Consider the following 27,712-nt stretch of genomic DNA (forward strand, 5'->3'; position numbering starts at 1 on the left):
TGTTTATGAACTTTCAGAGGAAGAGTTTGGTACCAAATCAGTGTCAGAGAGGGGCTGCTGGTCCTGGTGTGCATCCCTGAGGTGGCATTGTCTCTCCAATCAGCTCAGCTGCTTGCACCAGCTTTGAGCTTGCATAAAGCCTTTGATGAGTTACTTCTGGGTTGCAGCAGGGTGGACGAGGGAAGAGCCCTCTTGCATGTCCAACAGAACTTTCTGCTGCCTGCACTTATTCTGGTTTTTGTTTGTTTGATTGTCTTGAAATTTTTTACTGTGCTTTTGATCTGAGCCCAAGAATTGAAACCATCACTGGGAATGTGCTGCTAGAGAGAATTATGAAACAAAATGCAACCACAACACTTTAAATGTTGATTTAAGGGATGTCTAGACCTCATGCTGTCTTTCTTCACCAAGATGAATTTCTCATAGAGACTACCCCTCCTCCACTTCCCAGATTTTATATTAAAGTCAATTCCCTATACTCTCTCTCAACTCCAGTCCTTCTGTATAAAGAGGAATAATAGGGCTTCTGCTTTCTCATTTTCATTTGCAGTTTGAAGAGGGCTTGTATTAAATGGAAGTAGAGGGAACACTAAAGAGGAAGCACAAACATGTGTAGGGTTTTTCAGTTGTTAGGTTAATTAAAGAAAGCCACAAAATGGTAGCCATGGAAAAGACCAAAGTCAAAGCATCCATGCATATTCCATGGCATTGCTATTGACTCTGAAGATGTTCTTACCCTTGAAGGGCCTGGCTTGTGCTCTTGTGGGCTGACGCCAGCAAGTATTTCTAGAACTTCTGTCTTTGTTAGAGTCACATAGTAGATGTTTTTATCTTGCTTTTACCTTTGGAATTGTCTCTCTTCCCCCACAGCTGCAGTGATTTGTTTATTCTGGTGTTAATAACTAGATCAGCAGTTAGTGTGTCCAACAGCATAATAATCCATACACACCAGACACATAGGGGTAGATCCAGCACAGAATATTCATTTGTGTTGGAGGATGGAGAAGAGTTATCAGCCAGGAAGGGCTCAAAATGCTTCCCAGAATCAGAATTCAAGTGATCTGTACAGTGGCAGAAAAATATCCAAGTGTAATATTTTTTCAGTGGAAATTGCCATTTCAGGGGGAAAAAAAGGACAAAATAAAGTTTCTGCAGTTTATTTTGGCAACCAAAGCTGCTCAAACATTATAGAGCATAATACTTAGTAGTAATTCCAAGTAAATCATTTGAGAATACAGTCTTTTAGGTTATTCTTTTCCTTCCTTTATAGTAGACATCACAGCTAGGACAGGGCATGTCTTTTGCCTGGAGCTGCTCATTAATATAGGAAAAAATAGTGAGCCAGAAGAGTTTATTATCTAAACAGACAGGACACAGTGAAAGCAGAGAAGTTACTAGCCACATTGTTGTGATGGGAATGAAGGAATATTGAGAATAAATTATTTGTTCAAGGCAGTATTGACAGTGATGCAGAAAACCCCCAGCCCACCACAGTTCTGATCCAGTACTTGAAATTTTTGTTTTCATCCATTTATTCTCAATTTAAAAGGATTTGATGGTGTTTATCTACTTTTTTTTTCCTCTGTGTTTATTGTTTGAATATACCTGAATTGTCACAGAGAGATGCTTCATGTCTGATGTGCAAGCCATGATCACTAGGATGGGCTTGGATGTCTAGGGTATGGTCAATTCCCAAAAAAGAGAACACCTGTACCCAAGTCCTGCACCACCTTTGAAGCCTTTTTCCATGCACAGCAATATACTTCATGCATTCCCATGCCCAGAGGGGGTTGGCCATATCCTCATGGACAAGGAAAGCAAGATGGTGCATGTGGGCTCACAACTTCGAAATATCAAAATGGTTCCAAAGCCTCTTTTCAGTTTCTTGAAGCTTCCTGCTGACAAAATATTTTCATATATAGGAAAGTGAAAGAAGGACTTTCACTTGTTTAAAATTCTTGTAGAAACGTCAGTCCATCTCCTAAAACCAGAAGAAGTTGCAGAGAGGTTTGCCTTCCCATTGGGTCTGACATGAGGACCCCTTTGCCACGGTCAGGGGGTGGAATGAAATGGATCCACTGGACATTCTCACTGGTCAAAATCCTCCTGGGACCAAAGAGAGACCAGCAACCTTGTCTCTTGCATCTTATTGTGTAGATTTATGTGGTATAAAAAGACCATGAGCATTGTACTAGCTCTCTGCCCATAGCAGGATTTCACTCAGCAGCTTGAGAAGGTCAAGCAAGTATTAAATAGCACCCAGGATAACAAGGTAAGGTCAGTACGTGCCATGTAACATTTTTTACATATCATGAGCTGTGCACAAGGGCATATCTAAATAAAATGCATAGGAAATAGCATCACACAAATATGATCTACATTTTTTTCTTGATCAAAGAGGCTGAGGGAAAAAATAATTAAAAAGTAAAAACCTTATGCAATGAGATTTAAAAGAAAACTTTGGAGGCTGACAAGACACATCTGGCACAACTTCAAAGTCCATCAAAGTACATATAATCAATGTTTGTCAATAGCAGTTTTGCATCCTTTAATTTATCTTTCATGGATATAAAGCATGATGTTATTAGGATCCAGTCCATACCTTAATTCTGTTTGAGATTTGATGAATCAGGGCTCTATTAAAATTCAGTGCAAATCAGCTTACTCAAGGACACATTACATAAAGTCGCGTGTTATCTAACTCCTTTTATCTTGCTGTCTTTCTAGCTAGTTAAAGAATCTGGAATTTCATAAACTTGTATTTGTGGCTGGCCACCAACATACTAAGTCTCAAACATCTATCTATTGCTAATAGGCACCTGCTTAAGGTATGCACATGTGGCATAGTCAGGATACCGAAATTCTTTGTGTATTTTCTGGTGTATGAAATCTCCTTTAGGATTGTTCATGCTCCACAGTAAGGAATCATCAGAAGCAAGGTTCTCTGGCATCCAAATTTCAGCACCTGTCACTGTAATCAAGTGCTCACAACTCTTTTTCACCACAAAATTCACATTCAGAATGGGAAATTGTGAAGCCTTTGGGATTTCACTGTTTTCTTCCTCATATTTCAACATGTGGACACTATTTCTATCACATCCTTCCTTTTCAGGTTCTAAACTGTCTCGGAGAAAGAATGGTCACTTCATTTGTTTCTGTAACATGTAGTACAAACAATTTCTGATCAGCAAGAGTTTGTCAGCACTTTCGCAATAGAGGATTGTTTATCTTGCAATAATACTCTTTTCCTGCATTGCTACTGTTGTTACAAATGCTTCAGCCTCAGGAGAATAGAGCTTATCAAGAATTTAAATTTCTGTTAAAAAAAATGAATCCCGATTCTCACATTAGTGGACAAAAGCTTGAGAACATGAACTTCGTTTTATGTCTGAAATTTAGAAAATAATAAAAAACCCACACTTTGATATTTTTAAAAATCATATGTTATGTAACTAGATCTCAGTAATTTTCAGGTGGGAGAGAGGTAAGTATGCTTCATACTTTTTTTCCAATTGATAATAATAGTCGAAAGATATTTCTAATACAAGGTCAATGCTTGTTTTTATTGTTAATTTATACTGTTCCCATCTTTGATACTTACTGATTTGGAACATTTGCCAGTGGTCAATGCAGTGATTATCTGGACAGGATACATTTATTTGATCAGGGCAATCTGTTGAACATTAAACAATATTTGAAGCACGGTTAATTATTTGCACTGAATTAGCTTGGCCTCAAAAGATTGTGGCTTGTCTGAAAAAACATAGGCAAGAAGAAAAAGCTAATTTCAAGAAAAAGACAAGGATGGTTAACAGTGCTTTGACCCTTCAGGTTCTTCCACTGGTTATTCTCCTAGGGACCACATGTTTGTGCGTGAGTATGTTTTTATCCTCCTTTTCTTTCCATGTGCCAGCTCTGCTGTATCTGCATTTCAGGCCACTGAGGTGACCAAGTTAATGCAGCATAAGAGAGAAGCCCAACGGTTTTTTTTGGAGCAGACATCTACAGTGTCAAGGAATGGCTCTTCTGGGTACACTCAGTGGCCGCCCCACTCCCAGTGGTCTGTGGTGGGGAGCATAGTCCCTCTTCTAGCCCTGGGCACTAAGAAATGTCCCAGAACACCAGGTTGCAGCAAGGGCAGCTCATCTTAAAATCATAGAATGTTTTGGGTTGGAAGGCACCTTAAAGATCATCATGTTCCAACCCCCTTACCATGGGCAGGGACATCTTCCACTAGACCAGGTTGCTCAGAGCTCCATCCAGTCTGGCCTTGAATGTTTCTATGGATGGGGCATCCACCATCTCCCTGGGCAACCTGTGCCAGTGACTCACCACCCTCACCGTAAATAGTTTCTTCCTTATTTCCAGTCTCCATTCTGAAGGGACTAAATACCAGATTAAACAGGTCAGATAGGCGCTGCCTTGCGACTTTTGCAAACTCTTCTGTAAAAGGTAAAATTCCCCCAGCCACGTTTTGAATGACTGAATTATCGTTGTTGCTAACATGGGAGGAAGGTTAATGGCAAAATATTCAACACAGCTAGGGGTGACCAGAGCTCTGCCGTGGTAGAGCCTGATATACTTTCCTACATCTATTCATCTCCTCTTTAAAGAAGACTGGAAGAATGACTTGTAATCAAAGGAAAGTTAAAAGTCAGTTAAAAAAAAATTCTTTTGTTCTTCCAAGCAATCAAGTAGATTTTCTCATGAAGGAGTCTGAGGTTCTTTAAAACATCTGCTTTCTTAGTGACATTTCCTATGTGTGCAGGTTCATATTTACTGAAATGCGTTTCAAAAATTCAGATGTTGATGTGTTTAAATTTAATTCTTCGGGAAAAATATATAGTGAGGGGGTTTAATGGGGCATAGATTTTTTTAAGAAGTCTGGAATTTGAGATCAGTGATTTTTACAACTCAATAGAGTAATTATTAATTAGCATATCACCAGGACCAATGTCACACTTGTTCCAGTAGTACATGTAGCATCTTACTGAGGGGATCAGCTCTAGGATACTTCAATGCCAGTTTTACAGACTTTGTGGGAACACCACCTAATACAAATAAGCTCATAATGAATTTGGCAGTGTTAATTCATGCTCAGTGAGGAAGATGTGGGACCAGTCTTAGACAACATGAAGTCTTCCCCAGATTTTTTCTAACTAGTCCTAAGTGTTAGATTGATTCAATACCTTTGACAGTCCTAATCTGATGTTGCTTTAAAAATTGCAATGGAAAATGTAGACTGTATCTCTCCCCGCCCCTGAAAATTCATTAACATTGCTAAAATGCAAAAGCAATTCTGCTGTCATTGAAAAGCAGCACGACAGAATATTCAGCAGGCTAGTTTTTAATAAAACATGCTTTTTCTTCATAATTAATATAACAAGGTTTTCTGGCTTAGCACTTGGCATGGATCCCAGAAAAAAAAAAAGAGGGGAATGAGTTGCCATGATGTGACCATTGCGTGACAAACAAGTTATGAGAAGATATTTTTGTCTTAATGATTTGTCCTGAAGAAAAAGTTGCACTGAAATAGTTTGAATGAAAAAATAATAGATGATGCACTTTGCTGAAACCACAGAAGACACCCTTAAATTCCTATTTTCATCCTTTTCTAGAACTATCTTCATCATTTTTATTTGAATCTGGTTTTAGAAGTTTTTATAAGTAATAAGTTGATTAACAAATATTATTAGTGAAATATAGCAGAAGTCAAACACGGGTTTAAGCAGTAGTTCGTGCTCAGTCAGTCACAATGGAACAAGAAAATACTTGGACATTCATGGATCTGGCAGGTTTGGAGCAGAACCCTAAGGCAAAAATTTTCATTCAGTTCTTTCATACTACCTGAAGAGAAACTGATTCCATCTGCATGAATCCAAACTATTTCCATAAAAAGCATAAAGCTGCATGGTGAGGTCAGAATTTGGTCCTTTACTTTAGCATGTATGGTGCAACTGCACCAAAGATTGTTTTCAGACATGGCAGGAGTTCTCGGGTTCCGGTTTTTTTCCCCCTGCTTTTCATTTCACTTCTGCTCAGCAAGATACTGTAGTAGCAATGTGCCTGCCATCAAGATATTTTATTGTTAAGTATTCCTTAATTAGCCGAAGAGAAAGCCAAAGAATTCTGCTGCGACCGAGCTGCGTATCCTCACTTATCCAGACTTGTATTGAAGCAAACTTCCTGGAATACACTCAGATTTAAATGGTATGCTTGAGCTGAGCTAGAGAAATCTGGAACAGGACAATACAAAGTTGGATCCCACAACACTCCAGTGCTGCCCCTGCCCATACACCAGGCTGCAGCTCCCAATTAACAGTGCTCTAAAGTGATTCAGCACATGTTCGCAGGAAAAAAAGTTATTTTTAAATCTACAGGTGTTCAGATCGGTCCTTTTCCTTGTATCAAATTTGCCTGCAAACTCAACTTCCCTGGCACCAGGGAGGAAGATTTGCAAGGGTCAGACTAGAAGAGGTGGCTCTTCACTGAATATTTTGGCACTTCAAAAAATTGATATCCTCTTAGTTGTGGTGGAAAGTGTTTCAAAATCACTAGCCTTGCCCAATCCAATAATCAAGTGCACTTAGTAGTGGAAAGGGAAGGATAAAAGTATCACATTAAGATCAAACAATTGCAAAAACGAGCCCCTTATCATAAGGGCCTATCTCCCTCTTGGCGCACAGCAAGTAGGATGCTGTTGGCAGAGGTACGTGTCTTTCCTTGCCTCAGGTGCTTGGAGACCAACATTTTAGGATGTTCTAAAGTCAACTCTGTCTGACATCTTTTTCTAATGCCCAACAGATCCATTCCTGTAGCAAACTCCCACTTCTGCTCTCTCACCCTCACTCCAGGGCTTCATCATGCACACAAGGGCTTCACGCTCCGCTGTGTTGCAAACCAATCACTGCAGAGAGAAGTGAATGCTGCCAAGCCCGCCTGGATTTGTGGTCCATCAGGTGTAATACCCTTCTGCAATGCTCGCCTAAATTTGCCTGATGCAGCAGGAAAGCAACAAAGCCCTGGGAGCGCCCCCAGCTAATTTTGCACCGTGCTCTCAGAGAGGGAAGCGTTCCTTGCTGACCCCTGAAGGCAATCAGCTTATGCCCTGCAGCGTGCAGGTTGATATCCTGTGTAACTAAAGGGACTTAATGACTTTGCATAAGCTTTAAGTCTAGCAGTATAACCTGCATTCCCAGCACTGGCTGTAGGAGTGTTTCATAGCACAGGCACTTGTGTTAGTGCGACTAGCTGGCTCCTGCAGCCCCCTGAAACACATTTTGTAGCTTCCCCTTGCTGTGGCATCCAAGGCTGACCCTATTTTCCACCTGGGAGCACAAGCACACCTCATCCACCAGTGAGCAGCTTTAAAAACACCCAGCTGCTACCAGGCTGCTTCTTACAGTGCAGAGATTAATTTGGAAATTTTGATTTCTTGGAAAACAGGAGCAGGTAACTCCTGAGCAGAGAACCAAGCCGGTTTCAGCAGCACATCTGAAGGACCTTGCTTTTTCCCTGAATCCCTTTAGGTTTTGTATCAGGTGCTACCATGGGAAAGGTTCACTATGAAATAATCAGCAAAATAATGATTTTAAGTGTGAACTTCTCTGGGTTCTCTGGGACTGGTCAACCACGAGCACAACATTTACTCTGATGCACAAATTGCAGTTCAGTGTGGAGGTAGATGTCTTGTTAGTAGAGAAGTGAAGAACTCAGAGGTTTTGGTGGAATCCTTTCAGAGAATGGTTTCCCAGGCTAAAAACACAACATGTGTTGCATGTGTGCTACAGATGATGATATGCCCTGCTTTCATTATACTGCAACCATGGCCTTGGCTGAGAAATACAATGTCATTGCTGGAAAAGCCACTTTCCCTTGAAGTTCAAAGACTGTCACGACCCAAGATGGTTGCAGGCAAAAATCTGGCCGATTGTAAGAGCATCAGAACTGTCGATTCCCTCCTCCTTTGGCAAGCAGCCCAGACAAAGGTTCCTACTGAGAGCTGTCAGCAGGATCAAGGGGTTCACTACAAGAAGGCAGTAGCTGTGTCTGCCCTCACGGCTCCTTCATGGCTCGTGTCACTTGTGGATGGAAGTTGATCAAATATCCATCTTCATTCTCCAGTTCAACCCCATCCCACCTTCTTGGCTGCAAAGCTGTGACTGCACAGATGAACAAATGAAAGCATAATCTTTGTTTTTCTGCTGTGGAGGCCACATTGTGACAGGTTGCAGGAGAATTTGCAGGACTTAATGCAATTAAGTGACTAAGCCAATTCCTAGCAGTGCAGTTTAATACTGGAATTCCTGTAGTGCTTTGTTGCAGTGTGTATGTATGTATAGAGGTAGTTTTCATCTCTCTTGCTACTCTGCCATGCAAGCTTGAGTAATTACAATGTTTTCTCTGGAAGTCTGTTTTGCACTCGTGAATTCACAGCATAACCCTGGGCTGTCACCTTTTTGCTCTCTTTCTCCACCTGCTTTTGTGTTTTAGTAATTCATTTTTTGTTGTAATAAGGGGTAGCAATGTACCCAAGACACAATAAACAGTTCAATTGTAGAATGCCCTTGGCAGCTGTAAATAATTTCCCTTGGATTTGGGGTCAAATCTTCCTGGGTTTATGCAGAAAGAATTGCTAGAGATTAACTGGACATTTTTGTCTGAGAAAGGGCCGTAGGATTCCATCCTGAGATGAAGAAAGTTCATGGTTCTGTCATTCCTGTTTGAAATCTATTACATTTCATTAGTGTCTCTTTCTTAAGGAGTTGAAATGGAAAAATTGAGTGTATCATGTATCTGCAATGTTTAATATTAGTACAAAATCTATTTAGCAAAATTTTGAAGGTTCTTTGAAGGAATGAAGCTAAAGTTTTAGTGAAGTGATAATCATTACAGTGACAAAAAGACAACAAAGGTCAGGTGAAATTAGGATATTTTGAATTTCACAATTTTTTTCTAGGAGCCCTATAAATGTAGTTGGCTCCATAGCCAGCAGTGCACTGGTACCCGTATAAAATGTCCCTCCTAGATTTTTTTTTTTTTTTTTAGAGTTCCTTTTTTATGAGCCTAAAGTAATAAAATTTAAAATTGCTTTCTGCAAATTCTTCCAGCTTTGTCCCTCATCACTGCAGATCTGCTATGAACAGAATCCAGCGATTTTATTCCCTCTTGAGAGAGCACACAAAGTATCAGTGTGGAGCTGCATCAACGAGACTGGTGAAACCAGCCCCATAGTCTAATTTCTTCTCCCCCCGCCCCCCTTCCTTTTGTTCGAATCCTGCTCCTCGTTGGGCTCAGTGTTGCACCTCGTCGGAAGGACAAGATCCTCCTCTGCTGGCCACGAGCAATACGGCACCGCAGGCAGGAGGCCCTGCCTTCACTGCCCCTGCCTGCACTCCCTCCTGCAGCCCCCTCCCGGACCCCCGCCCTGTGCACCCCTCCTGACAGCCTCCTTCTGCATCCCATATCCAACATCCTGCATCCCACACCCTGCATCCCACATCCTCTCCTGGAGTGGAGGAAGGGGAGAGCTCCAGCAGACAGGAGGGAAGGAGTGAGCTCTTCCTCCTCCTCTGCTGCACACCACCACGACAAGCTTCACGCCATGAATCCAGATGGTAAAATTTGGCTCTGTGCTGGCTAGCAGAGGTGAAAATGCTTCAAAACCAGTGTGGTCTGGTGAGTGGTCCAGTGAACCTCAGGAGGGAGGAGAAAACTCTCCATGCTGAGAAGTCAGCTCTGCCAGAGGTTTTGTCTCCTGTGGCTCTGCTGCTGCAGCTTGTGACAGGCACACAGGGAGGGAAAGCGGCAGCACAAAATGAGATACAGGAGCCTTACAGTAAAGACTGTGTTTAACTCCTGGACTCTCCGTGCTGGGTGCTCCAGAAGCTTTTGTTCCCAGTAACATTTATACTGTGGCAGGCTTTCATCCAAAAGCAGCAATCAAAATCTGGGACTCAGTCACCAGCCACCAAGCCTGTGCCGGCTCTGAAGGATGATAGTGTAAACCTGCACTGTCGAGGGCACCAGTTCATTGCCAGAGGGAGTTTAGGGTACCTGCCCTTTTGTGGTCAGTTCTGCCTGTGCTTGGACAGAGGGGCAGGTGGATAAGCTGGAAAAGAATGTAGTGTAGTGCAATGTTACGTCTCTCATCTTTCCTATTTTCGTGGGGTGTGAACATTGTGAGACTGTCATCTCCACCTTACAGCTGGGGAAACTGAGGCACAGAAGAGCCTGGTGCACCTCGCTCAGCCTGGGCTGTAGCCCTCCAGCATTCCCTGGGGTGTCAAGGGCTGCCCCAAGTGCAGGGGCAAACTCTCTAAGACAAACATTTCCAACCCAAACCCTTTCCATCCCATAAGGCAAAGAGCACAACAGGGCAGCACAGAGAGCTGGAGAGGGACATGAAATGTTTCTTGCATCATACTGCTCCCAATGCTACTTCCTTGTTCTTTGTTTCATCTGTTCCTCCAAAAGAAAGAAGTACACTTGCAGGGTTTGTTTTGGTCTGTGTTTATGGATGAACGCTACTACTAATTGTAAATGGAGCAATTAGACCTTTGCTTTATACAGTCTCCACTGGGGTCTGGCAAAGGATCTGAAGAACGCTGTACCTGCACTCAGGAAACGTATACACCAAGGACAGAGCTTTTACAGCCTTCTCATTTACCATCATCTCCACACTGATTCAGGAGGGGCAATTGTGTGAGGATGTGTGTCCTTCCAGCTGCAAAGGATTTAGTTCTCTGTGTGTGTGGCTCACTCAAATGCACCTGGGAAGGAGCTCTGCTGAGTGGTTCAGGGGATATTGCTCTCATTAAAGTCAGTGGGGAAGGGGAGAGCTGGAGTGTCTGTTCTCCCTGGCTCAAACACAAGAGGGACGCAAACGTGCCTGAAGCAAAAACTCATTTATATATTCCAGATAATATTCACAAACGTGAATCCTGAGTTTTTTTATTTTGTCCTGTTTCTTATTCATTGCTTCTGATTCATTTGTTCTTAGTCACAACCATTATCAGCGTTATCTGAGAATGTCTTTCTTCTATAAATAATGTGTGACTAAACAGGGCATATATTTACAGTTAATTGTATCTGTAGCAATGCATAGGTGCACATAATAATTGTGTGTGTATGTGTGCTGTCCTTACCATGTGTGTTAAATTGTTTGGAAATACATTTTATTCCCTAAAATCATGTGAGGGATGAAGAACAGCTGCTTCAAATCTCCTTTACACCCACCGTTATCATGTGTATCCTCACTGCAGGCAGGTAATCCTGTCTGCAGCTGGGATTTAGAGCAAGAGGGAAAGCAAACGGAAATTGTCACACTGGGGATGTGTCCTGGTGTAGAGTCAGTGCCTTTCCTTTCAGACAAACCTCACTCACACTCTTCAAAGGCTGAGAGCTGTTTTCCATCTTCTTCTGTTCCCTTTTTCATGTTTGCCCTTGATCATGAGCCAAACAGGAAAGGCTGGAGCCCCATGTTGCAGGTGGGACACACGGCATTTCCTCCCGGAAAGTGCCAGAAATATTCTCCTGTATCCAGACATTGTTGACAGCCTTCCAGCTCAGGGGTCCAGATCCCACTGGGTGCACTGGAGGTAAGGTCCTGGGCCATGCTGCACTGCCCAACATACACTCTGCCATGCCTGGGCAACTCCCAGCCTCTGGCTTTGGTAGCCAGCTGGAGTGTGGCCTCTGTCAGCATCTCAGAGAAGCTTGAAAAATAGCCAATGTGCCATCACCTCATAAGCAAAGAGACAATTTAACTCATTCAGGTCAGGTTTGTTCCAAATCAGACCAGCCCAGCAGCTTAGGCTGTATGCTTGGAAAAGCCAGACCTCTCCCACAGACTGTTGACTTTTTGTTACTCTTTTCAAAGAGCTCTTGAAATCTAGGCCAGTTAGCTCCAAAGTGGGTAACAGCCTTATCTGGATGTCTGGCACTAGGGGCAAACAGAATCTTTGTACTGTAAGCAAAGCTCTGCCCTGGCTTTTGTTTTTTCAGAAGCTGACTCTCTGACCTTTATTATCTCATGCAGGCTTCCCATTTTTCCTTCTGGGCCAGCATGATGGAAGGTAAGTGGTTTCACTTTCTTCATCTTAGCTTCTGCCTGCCACAAAACTGAAAGGCTGGCAACCTGGTTCATCAAGACTCTTCACTAGTCCCCAGTGCTGAATTATATTAACTTCATGCAGAGCCTTGCTTAAAATAAGGTCTATCATCAAGTAAAAAGTCTGTTTGACTTTGGGCAAATAATATGGTGAGTGCTTTCAGACCTCCACAGGTGCTGTACATCAGTGCAGGAGACAATGCTGCATCGTATCCCAGCCAGGAGTGTGTCTGGCACGCTGGAGCCAAAACCAGAAGTACAGCAGCAGTACCAACGTGCAGCTGATCACAGGGTTCTCCTGGACCACACCTGGAACTCTCAGTTCCGTCCCAAGCCAGGACTTTTCTGTCACTCTCTGCCTTCATGTGCTTTGGGGACCTATGGGTGATGCAGTGGGCCATGGTCTGGAGGAGAGGTCATGGTCCTGCGCTGCAATCCTCACAGAAGGATAAGCAAAGAGCCTAGTTGGGGATGAAAACTGGAGGTCAAATAAATGAAAGCTGACTTTCCCTTGCAGCATGCAACTAACTGTAGAACTTATTTCTGCAAGGCTTTGTCCCAAGTGCAAGAAGGTTCAAAAACAAGTCCATGCAAGTAAAAAATCGTTAAAGGCTGCATCGCATTAAGATGTTGATAAGGGAAAAGCTGTGATGAATATTGTGTGAGGATGTGTAGGATGTGTGAGGATTTGTATATCCTTTCACAGCTTACATGGTCCAAGTAGAAGATTATGGTTTTATTGAATAATTTAGTATTTTTGCAGGTAAGCCCTGTTCTTTCTTTTCTTGATTTCAATGGCTCCTAGATGCAAGTTTCTAATGCATAGCTAATGAAATAATACAATAATTTTGCTCATTTTCCTGCAAAAAAATAGGTTGGGTTTTAGAATGCACTCATTATTCACCTGCATTTCTGTTCATTTCAGTGGCATTTCAGCTTTCAGGTCAAACCAGAAATCTTGGCGCTCATACAGCACCGGCCAAATCAATGTTGCTGTTCTAACAACATGTGTGTAGAAAACAAATTTCCAAATAATTTTTGTGTCTGAGCTCAGTATTTGGGTTCTGCAAATATTTGGCCACAGCCGTGCACTTGATTCAGGGTTTGCACACCTGTTTACACAGCCTTGTGCAAACTGGTTGATCTGCCTTTTGATGGTAGAGTATCCCTTTCACAATTTTTTAATTCATTCCCTGCCTTATGGTGTATGGTCCTTCCATCTGTCCTTCCACTCTCCTACTCCCCATCCCCCTGCAAGTCTCCACTCCTTCACCATCACGGTCCCCCTTCGCCCCACATCCATCCCTCTGAGGGAAAAAATGCTGCAAAACTGCTTTTAAGTAACAGCCACAAAACTATTTGAAAGGCTTTCTGGCTTTGTTGTTAGCTGGTCTCCCTTCTTTCTGAAGCTGCAGATACTCCCAGCCACAGCCTGCTTGGAAGGGAGGAAATACTGTGAGGTCTCATCTCTGCAGAAGTAAATGGGGAATATCTCATTATTTAAAATATAGTCAGGATTTCAGCCTCATAAAAATAACGCTACAATAATCTCAGAGCTGGGGACAAAAAGTATTTAGGGGGGTGGTAGGAAAACTCATCCTGCTTAAATTAGGCCAGATTTCAGTCAGTCTCCAGAGGTTCAGAGAGCTTGAATAAACGCTGGGTACTTTCTGGCGCCCTTGATGTGTGTTGGCAATAGGCTTTAACTCTGCACATCACTCATCTTGACAACTGCAGTCCAACAAAGTTACCTCGCAATTCAGGTCACCCGATGGCATCCTAATGCATCACTTTCCCACTTGGAACATTAGTCATCACTTGATCCAGGGAAGGTTTTGAAAACAGTGTGACTGTCGGCATTGGGATATCTGTTCTCTCTGTAACAGAGAGCCCGTGTAAGCTAATGAACAAGGGGATATTGATCAGAAATCCATTGCTTGATTGACAGCTCTTGGCAATGTGAAAAACTGCAGATGAAAGCTTGCGCAGTTTAAAAGATCACCCAGACCTCAAAGCTGATTTGAAGCTTTAAAAGTCAATCTCTGTCTATCAATTATGGGGGGATTTTTTGTACTACACAGAGGAAAGTTATTCTTTGAAAATTTGCATGCAGGATGTCTAATTTAATTTCATGTAATAGTCACATTTCAGTGACAAATGTCAGATCACTGCTTTTTTTAAGCATGTTAAGGTTTTCCAGCACTTACAAAGAACGAACACTCTGATTTAGTAATATGTTTAAATCAACCAGTGTATCAGACTTTGTGCTTTAATTATGTGCTCAGATTAAAAAAAGTGTTGTTTTTGCTTTACTACACCTATGGCTTGTTATGAATAATTTAAAAAATTGGAATGGGAGCACTTCTTAAATAAGAGATGTGGAAGGCAAATAGTTATTTAGTGTCAAAGCAGTGATAAATAAGAAGACACCTTTTATTTTGATATCATATGCCCCTGTCAGGATTTTCTGGTCTTTGTTTTCCACTGTGTCATGCAGCTGGAGATGACATGGACTAGCTGGGAGATGGGAAACATCATTCATGTGACCTGTAGGAGCTATGTCTGTTTCTCAGTTTTACAAAGAGGGATGGCAATGGGAAAAGCAGGGACACTGGTCATTTCTCAGATCTGCTGCACTCTTACATCACCTTGCCTGGTCTCCTGGACAGTAACCTCAGCTTCCTGACTCCCATATCCACATAGCCCCAAAAGGGCTTGCTGATGTTTTCTGAGCCCTTTCCATATGCGCCCTTAACTCCATGCTTTGGCCATTAAATTTCTTGAAATGGTAAATGCCAGCCTTTAAGGGGGTTGGTCAGTGTTGCCTGCTTTACCTCAGCCCTGGCTACCTGAAGTTGCTCTCTTTGAGGGCTGCTGGGTGCCAAACTGGCTTCAGGTGTGCAACAGCCTGTCCCAAAATTGCCCCATCTGTGCACATGGTGCTCCCCAGCCACTCAGAGCTGCCAGAAGCACATCCTGCAAAACGTGAATTACATCTTGGCCAACTTGTTTACAGAAGAGATGCACTTAGAAATAGTTCATAACATAGCAAGTAATTACATAGGTGTTATTAATAAATGATTAATCTGTGGCTGAGTAATCATGCCAAACAAAAATCAAGTGACAGTAGCTTCATTTCTTAACAACTCACACTAAGCAGTTGGTTTAAAACCCAGGGTAGATGATTCTACAACAGCTTAGCTATTTGTGCTCATTCGGGGCACTTATTTTTCCTCTGTTGATTCAGCAGAGTCCTCACCAGCCTCTGTAAAGCACGTTGGCATGTTTGCAGTCTGCCTTTGCAGCCGTCAGTCCCCTATTCATCCTTCATAACTTTTAGCAGGTATATTTTTTCCATAAAAAGGGATACCCCATCCTTCAGAAAGCATCTGCAGAATAAAAGCCAACGTGCCCCTCTAAGATTCTGAAAATAAGCAGGGGATACAAAGTCAGACTACTTCAGACAGTTCCTTCAACCTCAAGTCATTTGCAAAATCTCCTCTCCAACAAAGTGAACTTGGAGGCTTCATTTCAGGCAAAACTTCCTTTTTGTTTTTCTACCTTAACTACATCACATTAAATTTAATTTTGTACAGTGTAGACAATGTCCTTATCTTTCAGCAAGATCCTTCTGTTCCCCAGCAAGGCATACACTTCTGCAACACTTGCACATAGTCGAGATTCGGCTCCTGTGGAAATAATGAGCTGAGGAAAAGGAGTCTTGACTTGACATAGCAATAAATGAGGTGAAACTTTCCTCTATTTTTTTTTTTTTTGTGAGAAACGAGAGTTGGCATGTAGGAAAAAAAAAAAAAAAAAGAAGAAAAAAAGACGGTTCTATTTTAATATGAAATATAAAACACCCATTGTACAAACGTGGAATTTCTTTCTTTTTTTCAGAAGCAAAGAAAGAATAAAGATAAAGGCTGCAAGCGAATGAATGAGGAGAGAAAACTAAGATAATGCAGTCGATAATCAGTTCAAGGCAGAGCATTATCCATGGGGCCATCGGTCCAGCCCTAGGGGAGAGCTTTTTAAAATGTCTCTGTACGTAGCTTAGCTTTGCTCATTACCATAGCTTGTCTTTGAAACACTGCAGTGGCTTCCACTGGCAAGAGCTGTACCTGTGCAAGGAGCCGCCAGCCCACTTTAATCAAACAACCCCCCCAGCGTGGCTGGCGAAGCCGCGGGTCCCCGCGGGCCCCGTGAGGACACTGGCTCCTGGCAGGGGAGGACACTGGCTCCTGTAGGCCACGGGCTGGCAGAGGCAGGGGTGGGCTCCTCAGCACATGCCTGCAGTGCCAGGCTCTCACTCCTCGAAGGCTGTTTGTGGGTGAGAAGCCACGCAGACCTGCAGGTGTGTCAGGGCCTCTGTCCCCCAATTGCCCTCGAGATGGGACTCTGTGCTCCCACACGCAGCAGGGCCCCTGAGCTGGGGAGGGCCCTGCCTCATTCTGCAACAGCAGTGGTGATGGTCAGCAAAGCAGTTGGACAAAGAAAACCCCTTCTTCTTATAGGAAACTGAATCTCCTTTTGTCACTGTGCTGGTACCTGCCTCAGCGTCTGCCCCGGCTGTGGTGTCACACGGGGATTTGCCTGGATAGCCCTGGCCTGCATCCCCTCTGGGGCATCCTGGCTGCTGCCACAGGAGATGGCTGGGCAGCCAGAGCCCCAGTGCCCTTCAAGAGCATCCTCGAGGGCAGCACTGGGGCCAGCTGTGCTCAGAGTGGCCATGCTGGGCCCTAGGTGAGCTCTGCCTATGCCAAGGAAGAGCTGAACAGCACCTTTGGTCCTCAAGATGGTCTCTAAACCCACTGACATCCCAAATGAGCAGAAAGGAAAAAGGACTGTCCATCCCAGGGAATAACTTCTTTCTTAAGTTTTCTCGTTCCAGTTTTAATTCCTCTGTTCTTTCACTCTCTTCTCACCCCTCCCTGCAGATGAGGCTGATGACTACGAGAACTACGACGAATACACAGAACCAGATCAGGACACCAACCTCCAGCAGGAGCCCTGGGAGGAAATTAGCTGGTTTGAGACATCTTTAGGTGACAGCTTTGCCATGAAAGGTACCTCTCAGGGGTGGGCAGGGAAGGAAGGGGTAAAATCCCAACCCTGTGCTTGAAGCGTGAGCATGGCAGGCCTGGCTGCCAGCCTGCTCTCGAAATGCCTGCATCAAAGGGATGAGTTAGGAGGATCGTTTGCAGTGTTCTTTGTATTTCTCTTGTAAGGATCCTGTGTTTTATCTCCAGGTTTCACAGGATGGATTCTGATCATGCAGAACATTTCTGATTGCTACTACAAAAAAGCACAGGCTTATTTGTCTATAGACACTGTAAGATGTAATTGCTGTTTTCATGGAATATATGTTCTGTATTTATGCTAGGAACCAAATGTAGAGCAGGTTTCTTTTTTTCTTCTTCTTCTTCTTCTTCTTTTATCAGTTGCAGGGGTTTTATTTCCTTTTCTTTTTTTGTTTTGCTGAACTTCAGGAAAACAGAAAGGGATCCTTGAGATTGCTCAGGGGACTCAAAAAGAGAGGCAGGGAAGTTGCCTGTAACATTTCCCAAGTTATCCCCTGGTACAAAACAAGCAGAGCTGACTTTTGTCTGTCTCCAAAACCAATTGCTCCTGGCAGCCTGGTCTGCAGTGGAGATGTTGAGCACAGTGTAAAGAGCAGCACACAAGTGACTTTCATCAGGTGTCAGCTCCCTTGAGGCAACAGCCACCCAGGGGTATGGTAGTAGTCTAATGGATGGCTTTTCCATGGGAGATTAAATGCTGTGTTCCAAACAGGACAATGCCAAATCCATATCGCTCCAGACTAAGTGCATGAAGGCAGACAGCCAGAAGCAATGCCACAGAGGCAAATCTACCTCCAATCAAAGGAAGGGACTTGCCCCATTACAGCTCTGTAATAGACAGGGCAAAGGGAGTAGCGCAGCTCCAGACCCAAAGCCATGAGCCACTGCAGCTTGGAATAAACTCTGCAGCAACTCGAACCACTCCTGTGGCTGCTGAGCTGATGCATAAGCACAGCAGTTGTTACACAGGGTGCTGTGCCCAGGAATACAGACTCCTGCAGCCACAAAATGCAAGAAGAAAAAGCAGGTGATGAAGGTTGAGAGGCTGAAAGATCTCCATCCTTACCTCTGCAGATTCATGCTTCTCCAACCCCTGCAAGAATGGTGGTACATGTGAAGCCAAAGGAAGAGACTTCAGCTGTCACTGCCCTGAGCCATACGGAGGGACTACATGTGAAAAAGGTAATTGCTCTTTTGCTAATTTACACTCCTTATTTTGGCAGTTAATGCTACTGTTGCAACTTTATAAACCCACAGGTTGCTGAGCTGAGTGTTCTGACAGCCCACAGCAGTCATGTCCATAGTTCTTAGGACCTCATCCAGGCCAAAGCCTGTCTAAATAGCATCGAGTAAAATAGACCTCAGGAGTGCAGGGAGTGCTCCTCTATGCTCTGCAAGGTGTGCAGTGGGGAACTGCTCACTGGTACCACAGATTTTTTGCCACAGATACTGTGAATGAGAAGTGAGATCCCAAGTCCACACCTGCCAAATGAAAGCTTCCTTGACGTGTCAAGAGAAGCCATCTTCCCAGGATCCCTCCAAGAGCGCAGCTCTTGTGCACACACAAATGCTGATGATGTGCTTTGTGTCCCTGTTTTCCACAGTGGAGGACATGTGTCTGGAGAAGAACTGCAACTATGGTGACTGCCTGATTATATTAACTCCACCTTATTTTAAGTGCAGCTGTAAGCCTCCCTACAAGAGACCCTCCTGCCAATATGGTGAGCACAAATTGTGGTGGGGACAGCACCATGGCCGGTCTGCAGTGGGAAATCACCCACTGCAGAGGGTGATCCTGCCCTAGTCATGCTGCAGCTCCCATCCATGGCCCCGGCCAGTGATGAATTATGCTTGATTTGAGGGGTGGTGGTTCAGTCACTGGTAAAACCCCCAGAGATACGCATTTCTCAAGATTTTGTGAGAACTCAAAGCCAACAGTCTGAGTGGGAGCTCTCTCCAGTTTCCACTGGACATGCGAGTGGCTGTATAGTGTTCAGCACATTGACAAGACAGTTCTGTGTTTTCCACATTGACAGCATCCAAACAGTGCAGTCCAAACCCTTGCAAAAATGGAGGTATCTGCATTCGGAACAGATACAGGTCAAAATTCACCTGCAAGTGCCCTGAACCTTTCAGAGGGAGATTCTGCGAGATCGGTACGTCACAGTCCCAGGACAGAGGTAGGGGTGAACCTCCAGACAGCCAGGGGCTGGCTTCCCCCTGCAGCCACACTGACTGATGCTACTCCTGTAGCATCCTGTGGTGACTTCCTGTCACTGCTCCAAGAGCCTGACTACGCTGGGGCACCAGCCCCTTTGGAGAGAGGGTCAGAGGAACAGGCTGATTTCTGCAGCCACTGCTGGCAAAGGGGCTTGAAACAGTTGCCATCAAGGTGTTTTCTAAGTGTGCTTTGGCAAGGTCCCACTGGTGTATATAATGAGTGAGCACACATTTCCCAGAGGTCACATGTCACAAAGGGGAGAAGTGTCGAGTTTTCCTTAAACACTCAAAATCTGATGTAGTGAAGATGCCTGTTCAGTTGCCTGTGACTCCCCAGGCTGAGGGGAGTGGCCTTTGAAGTCAATCAAGCTAGAAGGTGGACATATGTTGGGACATTATTCTAATTTCTGGCCTGTGTACAATAAGGAACAGAATTACTTGGCCCAGTAGGTTCTTCTGATCCTCCATAAAATGAATGTAGGACAAGGAACAGAAGGAAGAGGAACCACTTTGAGCAAGGAGCAACACCAAAATCATTTTCATATGAGCATTGTCTTTCTACAGGACCAGATGATTGTTATGAAGAGGACTCCTCTACATACAGAGGAACAGTGAACCAAGCAGAAAATGGCAGGACCTGCTTGCACTGGAATTCCCACCATCTCTTGGACCACCCTTTTAATGCTTTCATGGAGGATGCTGACTCATACGGCATTGGTGAACACAACTTCTGCAGGTAATATTTTGAAGAAGCATTTGTAGAGGTCTGTATAAAAGAGATCCCTGAGGACAAACTGCTCACAAATTTGAGAAACTGGTGGTGTTAAGATCTCACATCTTTCTAGATACCGCCTGCCCATAGAACACCAGAATGTTAGAGATGCCTTCTCTAACCATGCTGATGTGAGGCTTCCAGAAGCTGCCCTCTATTTTTGAATCAGTCCCACATTTCTCTTATGGCTAAGATAGGTATGGGAATAGTAATAAGGCAGTATTGTATGCCTCGCTCAGGCCTCTTCTTTGTCAAATCTTATGAAATATTATCTCTGGAAGTTCATCTCCCATATGGGAGCATGAGGCTGCTACTTAAGAATCCTCAGCTCCTTCACTGGTTTCATGGAGATGTCCCCATTCCCAATGACTAATTCTCTCAACTGTTCCCCTCAGGAATCCTGATGAGGATGAAAAACCTTGGTGCTACATCAGAAAAAATAAGAAAGTAGATTGGGAATACTGCAATGTTTCACCCTGCTCAGGTAAAAAATTAGAAGACAGTGATTTGGCAGCAGGTGGTCTAGAGCAGCAGGTTGCTTAACTCTTCCAGTCTGATGATATCTCTGCATTATACATCTGCTGTCTTCCAATGCAGCTGAAGAGACCCCAACAGAACCCCCAACAGACCCCCCTGAAATATTCCAAACCTGTGGACAACCAGAAGTTCGTAGAACACGCAAGAGGATCTATGGTGGATCCAAGGCTACACCTGGGCAACATCCCTGGATGGCATCTCTGCAGAGACAGACTCCAGATGGGAATGAACATTTCTGTGGTGGAGTGCTAATTAAATCATGCTGGGTTCTTACTGCTGCACACTGCCTTGAGTAGGTGCAAGTCCTATGATTAGGGTAGATAAATGTATAAAAATCAGGATGGTTAGTAAAGGCAGCTTGGTACCCAAATTATCTGCAATCAAAATTTCCTTTCAGTCAAACTGAAAGGAAAACATATGTAAAAAGAAAATGGACACATACATAAAAATGTTTATATACTTGAAAATGGTGCTTGCTGGAATAAAAAACTTAGGCCCCACTCAAATAAAATGAGCTAAAGAAGTTGTGTAGAGGGAAAAAGGAGGAAAGTAACAAGATTTTGTGAAGTATAAAAGAAGAACTATGAAAAACTCAGGGGATATTGGGATGCCATAAGCAACATCATGTATTACATCAGAATTAAGTTCTTTGAAACAGTCAAAATATGCACTTAGCTTTAATTTTTTTCTGTGTCAACTAGCATAGAATATTACATTTCCTCCAACACTTGTATTGAATTAGTTGGAAGCCACCACCCTAGGAAACAGGTAAATTACACACTGGAAATCATTCCAACACAGATGATTTTAAATATGCTCAGACAACAGCAAGCAACTGTACTCCCATGGCTACATGAGCTGCCACTTGTCATCACTGCCACAGGAACTGATTGTGTGCACACTGCTACTCTGCCCTAAAATGCAGAGAAAATCACATACATGCAGCTTTAAATCACTTTATATCATGACTGCAACAATTTAAGAGCACATGTATTTTCCACCACTGCTTTCCTATCTAAGCCTTCCTATAATGATTTTAGGAAATCTTCTGGATGGGCTTTACAACAGGAAGGAATATCTTGACTTCTTGATACTAAAAGTGCAGGTTTTCACTGCCACCGATAGAAATGTCTGTATATAAATTACTTTTTTTTTTCCAGAAACCCAGAAACAAAGATCCAAGTAGCCCTTGGAAAGCAAAACCTCAAGACGAAAGAGAATCATGAGCAAGTATTTGATGCAGTGCAAATAATTTTACATGGTGAATACAGAGAGAAGGGTGGTGTCCTGTACAATGATATTGGTAAATCCTTTATTTGATACTCACGTGGCTCACCTCAACCCTTTGTTGTTTGATGTGCCTCTCTCCCAATTGACTAAAGTCAATGTAAACTTCTCATTGAGACTATGCTCTGGAAATAATCAGACCAAATTGTGACCTGGACCCATTTGAATCTTTGGGATGTAACTTGTGACGGGCAGGCAGAAGTCACTGCACAGGAGGAGCCAAACAATGGGAACAGGTCCAACACAGGGGGGCAAATGGAATGTTGGGTTTATACAGCTTTGCACGGGGTTGTATCACACACTGGTAACAATGGTTAGGGATCAAAATTAGCTCCAAATACTTTTTGTTATTGTTTATCTCCTTTCCAGCACTACTTAAACTGCAGCCTGTCGACGGTTACTGTGCAGTGGAAACAAAGTATGTGAAAACAGCGTGTGTCCCTGACTTCTTCCTTCCTGTTGGGGCCTCCTGCTTCATTTCTGGATGGGGCGAGACAGAGACAGGTACTCGTGGGCTAACTGGATTTTGGTGGGTATTTCAGTGGCAAGGTGGGCTGGTACTTTCAGTAACAATTGCCAGACCCAAATGAGGGCCTAGGCACTAGTGAAACCAAGACATGGAATTCAAAAGTAAGGTCAGCTAAAACATGCCTTGCAAATTACTCTTTAGCAGAAATCTCCAACTGCTTAATCAAGCAAACCTTTCAGAGTTCTGATAAAATGCCTGATGCATTTTTTTGCCTGCCATCTGACTCTCTATGTCATGGTTTCATCTGAAGCCAGCAGCAGAAGCAAGGAAGTATCAAGAGAGGTTATTGTATATCTTGTGTGTCTCAAGACAGCACCAAGAAAGACAGGAATTTTCACATGCTTTTCCAGCCCATTGGGTCAGATAAAGCTTTTCAGAAGCAGCATCTGGACCTTCAGATGTACTGAAAAATAAAAAAAATTACAAGCTTTTCAAGTTCAACCAGCTCTATCCAAAAACCTTTCTTGCCCATGGTAAATCCTAAGGGGAGAAATTATTATGCTTTAAAAATGATAATGGCAATTTTCTGAAAAATGCATTTTCTCATGTTCTGATTGATGTGTTGCTGTAAAGCAGCAGAAGGAAAATGTGTCACTGAGGCTGCAGTAGGTGTCCTAGTGCTTTGTGGCTGATACAGCCTGATATGATACACAGGATGGAATTCTCCCTTCTGATGTAACTCCCATTGAAGTCCACAAGAGAAGAGTCTGCTCATTTGATCAGAATGCACCAACAGAATCTAATGGACATTTTTTAAAGTTCCAAATAAAAGTCTCCCTTAAAAAGGGTAAGGGGGATTTTATGGGTTTTTTTCCCCAACAAAGAATATCAAGTACCCTGTACGTGTTCAACCTCAATGGCTCCTTCTTTGAGCAGAGCTATTATTAGCATTTCAGGAAATCACTGAAGAAATGGAATATTTCCTGCAACTCAAGCAGAACCAAACTTATAAACCACCTTTAATTATCTACAGATGTAGTACTTTGAAACTCTGGCTATTGCCTTTAGATGTCAAGTTATGTCTTTAGATTTGCTGTAATTAATCATTGCCCTTAAATATTGTATGATTTTCAGTTTTCATCTGTTTCATCAGCTTGCATGTGAAAGCATCTAATAGTACCAGCCTGAGAAGTGCTGAGCAGCTCAAAGTCCCATGGGGACCTCTGGGAGCTGCACCTTGGAAAAGCAGGATTACACGGAGAGAGCTGATTGGAACCAAATTCTAAATACCTGACTCCGCTTTTATTCAGGCAACAACTCGGTGTCCTGAGTGAAACTTCAGTCTCCAACTCACTGGAAATTTACCATTTCAGCCAGATAGTTCTTTTCTTCCCAGGCTAGCACATACATCCCCCCTGCTCTTCCCCCATCCCATTTATATGGCAAGCAAGATTGTGTTTTGAATAAAAGACAACATGTAACAGGAATGGAGGAAGGTGACTCCACTTTTTTGGTGCACATCCCATAGATGAAGAATCCCATCAGCTGTTAGATGCCAATGTCAAGCTGATTTCGCAGAGGAAATGCAATGAACCCAAACTACATGATAACAGACTGGATGATAGCATGCTTTGTGCAGGAAAGCTTCGGAAACCTGGAATCGATTCTTGTCAGGTCTGTTGCTTTTTTTGTATTTGAACACTAATTTTTTGTGTAAAGAGTCAGGCTGTGCAGAGCTCTGGCAGCATGCTGCATATGTATCTGTTCTCACATCAGTGTATTTCAACAGCCTTTCTGCAGTACACTTTGAGTTGTACATCCTTAGAGCTAATATTGCCACTGTCACCTACAGGCAGATCTATGGAATCAAGAGACCAGCCTGGAAAGCTTGGCTTCTGAGGCAGTTTGTCAAAATAACCTGAAAACTTGCTCTTTTTTTACCTGAGCTTTTTAATGGCCTCTACCTTGAGTGCCAATTCTAATCCGATTTTCACTATCAGAGCTAAGACTTGCAGGGAGTCAGTATTGATGTTTCTTTTCATTCCAGCTACCACAAATGTGAAACAGGTTTGTACTTATACCATTGAAAGGTAGGGAAGAGACTGAACAACACTTCCTAAGGTGCAAATTACCACTGTAGAGCATATTTTGCAATAGAAATCAGAAACAAAACAAAAAAATGAGACCAACCAACTCAGAATAAGGCTATTTTGAGGAGTGTGAGACATCTTAAGTTTTCATTTGTGCCACGCTATTGTTCACTCTATCTTTCTGAGTTCAGACTCCGAGTTCCTGGTACTTTCACATCTGGGAAATTTCATGGGACCTTGTCAGATATATGTCACAGACTGGAAAAAAATGAAAACTTGCATCCAAAATGTCTGGTATCATTTGACCTGGTCACAGAACTGCAAGCCTACTCAGGGGCCAAGCAGCATCTGATGGTAGATGCCATAGGAAAAAAACACCATTGCAGCTTCAAAGTCTTGTGATGAGAGAGAACCATTCTGATTTTGGTTAATATTTTGCTTCATGCTTTGAACATGTGTGCTTTCCTTCATCAGGGAGACTCTGGAGGCCCACTGACTTGTGTAGAAAATGGCTCCTACTACGTATACGGCCTTGTGAGCTGGGGTGATGGGTGTGGGTTAAAAAACAAGCCAGGAGTTTATACCCAGGTGACAAAATTCGCCAGTTGGATTACAGCTGTAATTCAGTCTTCATCGAGATCACATTATTAGGAGAGAGATTTGGAATGACAAACGGTAAGATTGAGAGATTTACTGTTTTCAGCAATTCTCCAAATGCCTCCTCTTTGATCAAAAATATTACTGATATTTTCTCACAGCCTACATGGGGCATCCTTCCTCACCATCTTGAAAATAGCCTTTAGAGTGTTAGCCTTTAGAATGTCAGTGACAGTTTTTCTGTTGTGGGCTTTGAAATAAGCCCACATTTTGTAGCTAAACAGATCAGAAAGTAAAACTACTCCATTTCTTCCCCCAAAAAATCAAAGGCACTGATATCAATGTTTCTAGACCTTTTTTTCAAGCCATGAACCTTTGCCAAGCTCAGGTGTTGCCAGACATTTCCTCTTCCCCTCATGCTCCTGTCAAAGGTGTGTTTTTTCTGCACTCATTGCACCCTGATACCTCCGAGCTATTGGTGTGTGCTCTTACAGCCAGTACCATTTCTCACATACTCAAGAATCACCATGTGGCTGAGTTTGCAAGGTTGCAGCCATTGGAATTTCTTGAGGAGAGAGGATCAGGCAGGACAATTATTTTTTAAAACCACTTCTGTGGGTAAATAGCTACAAATTCAATTGGTTGTGCATTCCAGATTGAAAAACAAAAAAAACACTTTAAGTATTAGAATTATCAACTTTATTCCTGATTAGAGGATAATTACTTGTTTTATTCCAGATCTACAATGGTTTGTACGTGCTTAACAATATCAGTGAGACCTAGTTAGTATTAAATGCCATTAAAAAATCTGTGTCTAAAGCCATTGCATAATTTGGGGCTTCTCATAAGATGGACATGTCAAATTGTGTAACTTTTGCCCAGTGATTCTGCACAGAAATTTGAAAAACAAGGAATTGGTATTAAATCGGGATATAAAGAATAGACTTGTTTGTGAAGAGTCAATTCCTTAAACTAGTAATGTCACTCTCAGTTGAATTCCAGGGCTTACAGCCTTCTCTAAGCAGCTACCTAATCTGTTAATAGCTACCCCTACTGCAAAGAGTAATCCTGATTTTTTACTTTGGAAGGTTTTAAAAAGACTCAAGAACTAATTGCGTTCTGAATACATTCTGATAGTCTAGAGCAGACTGCCTGACATCTGCTAGAAAACCTGTCTTTGGCTCGTCAGTGATAATTTTGCTCCCACTGGCCTTTGACTCATTCATCTCTTAAACCACTGAATCATACTTTTGTATTCTCTTAGGTCAATGGTGCCAATAATCCAGGAACTCCAAAAATTACAGACATGGAATAAGAGTCACCTGATTTATTAATTACAAATTATTTCATATTCTGCCATCTGTGGTACAAAGCTGATCCTGTCAGTCATCTAGTACTAATTTCATTTACAGCTTTAAATAAATAGCAGAATCTGTAATACATTCAGTGGTAAATCACAAAGTATCCACACAAAATTAAAATGATCAGTTATAAATTGCAATGTTTTGGCTGCTTCTTAAAACAAAAATTCTTAAATGCCATCTATTGTGCTTCCCAAAAAACTGGAAAAGCTACAGGATTTTCAGGACAAGATGAAAATTTATTTGTGTTATGTCATGTCTCTGTTTACTTCTGATAGAGCTGCATTTGCCTTCTCTTGACTTGCAGAATTTCTGAAGCATCGGGGTTGACTCCGACTTGCTGAGATCCTTCTGTCGCCAACTGGTCCTGTAAAATCACACCCAAATAAATTGTGAAACCAGCCAGTGGACAGGAGAGGGTTTTAACTATTATTCTGTAACAATATTTTCATACTCAAAATTACACAACTGGCAAAAAAAAAGAGGAAAATCTAAATCACTGTTCTGCACTGAGCGTATTTCTGCAGTGGAGAAGTACAAAAACTGGACCTGTTCATGTAAGTTAGATACCTCACATACCAAAGGACTAAATGTGCTCAAGTCCTAGTTTCTATTTTGAACCCTAAACAAAAAGCAAACCAACAAACACCTGAGTTCTACATGGATTGCACACCTGTAGGTTTCCCTGGGACCATCAGATCACTCTCATACCTTTTACTTAAGAAGATATTGCCTGTAGTTCCCACTACATGCTTCACTCAACCACAGTTTTCACTTATTTCCTGAGTAACTTTTCATATGGGAATGTAAATCATGGATATGTATTTTTGGTCTGGATTATTGTTTGACTTCTTACCAAAGTTAACAATTAAATGATCAAAGTGTTTGAAGTGCAGTGCTTCTCTTTTATTGTAGCTGAATGCTTCCTAACTGTAAGGGCTGTGAGATTCCTGTTTGGACTTCTGCTCTCCTGTGCTAGGACACTGTAGGCTGGGAGTCATCCCTGTGGAGGCAGGCAGAAGGAAAGCCTGGAAGATCCCTGCTTGTAATATCTTCCAGGCTTGAGCTGGGCAGAGGCAGAGGAGGCTGGAGCACTGCCCCTTTGCACAAAGCCTCCCCCAGCACACATTATGCTGTTGGGAGCCTACACCAGCCTGTCGATACAGCCGCCAGTGGAGATTAT

General features: G+C 42.8%; 2 protein-coding genes across 6 annotated transcripts in view; one reads left to right on the plus strand and one right to left on the minus strand.

The window, feature by feature from the left end:
* The first annotated feature begins 3,723 nt into the window (after positions 1-3,723).
* Positions 3,724-27,419, plus strand: HABP2 (hyaluronan binding protein 2). 5 transcript variants are annotated; one of them, XM_069020051.1, is made up of 15 exons: positions 3,838-3,873; positions 12,041-12,077; positions 16,013-16,159; positions 17,053-17,181; positions 18,271-18,378; positions 18,801-18,917; positions 19,233-19,352; positions 19,981-20,152; positions 20,584-20,672; positions 20,786-21,017; positions 21,886-22,028; positions 22,382-22,516; positions 24,010-24,155; positions 25,046-25,246; positions 26,837-27,419. In XM_069020051.1, the coding sequence occupies exons 3-14, from the start codon at positions 16,075-16,077 to the stop codon at positions 25,220-25,222; spliced, it is 1,653 nt and encodes a 550-aa protein (XP_068876152.1). In that variant the 5' UTR covers positions 3,838-3,873; positions 12,041-12,077; positions 16,013-16,074; the 3' UTR covers positions 25,223-25,246; positions 26,837-27,419. The 5 variants fall into 5 exon arrangements, with proteins under 5 accessions (XP_068876149.1, XP_068876150.1, XP_068876152.1 ...); XM_069020050.1 differs by lacking the exon at positions 3,838-3,873 and adding an exon at positions 11,030-11,600; XM_069020048.1 differs by lacking the exon at positions 16,013-16,159 and having other exon boundaries at positions 3,724-3,873.
* NRAP (nebulin related anchoring protein) overlaps positions 26,481-27,712 on the minus strand; it is a 47,746-nt gene continuing 46,514 nt past the window's right edge. Inside the window, exon 42 of the mRNA XM_069020047.1 lies at positions 26,481-26,896. Within this exon, the coding sequence (XP_068876148.1) occupies positions 26,795-26,896 (102 nt within the window). The 3' untranslated portion in view covers positions 26,481-26,794. The remainder of the gene's footprint in view (positions 26,897-27,712) is intronic.

The sequence above is a fragment of the Aphelocoma coerulescens genome, chromosome 6 (assembly GCF_041296385.1).
Source record: "Aphelocoma coerulescens isolate FSJ_1873_10779 chromosome 6, UR_Acoe_1.0, whole genome shotgun sequence".
NCBI lineage: Eukaryota > Metazoa > Chordata > Aves > Passeriformes > Corvidae > Aphelocoma > Aphelocoma coerulescens.

What these genes read in the sequence shown, in the direction of transcription:
- HABP2 (XM_069020048.1), top strand. Translation starts at nt 3,805, where the DNA reads ATGGTTAACAGTGCTTTGACCCTTCAGGTTCTTCCACTGGTTATTCTC. An exon ending in AGGGACTACATGTGAAAAAG is followed by an intron (nt 18,379 to 18,800) that starts GTAATTGCTCTT and finishes TGTTTTCCACAG; the next exon opens with TGGAGGACATGTGTCTGGAG. An exon ending in TGTCCTGTACAATGATATTG is followed by an intron (nt 22,029 to 22,381) that starts GTAAATCCTTTA and finishes TCTCCTTTCCAG; the next exon opens with CACTACTTAAACTGCAGCCT.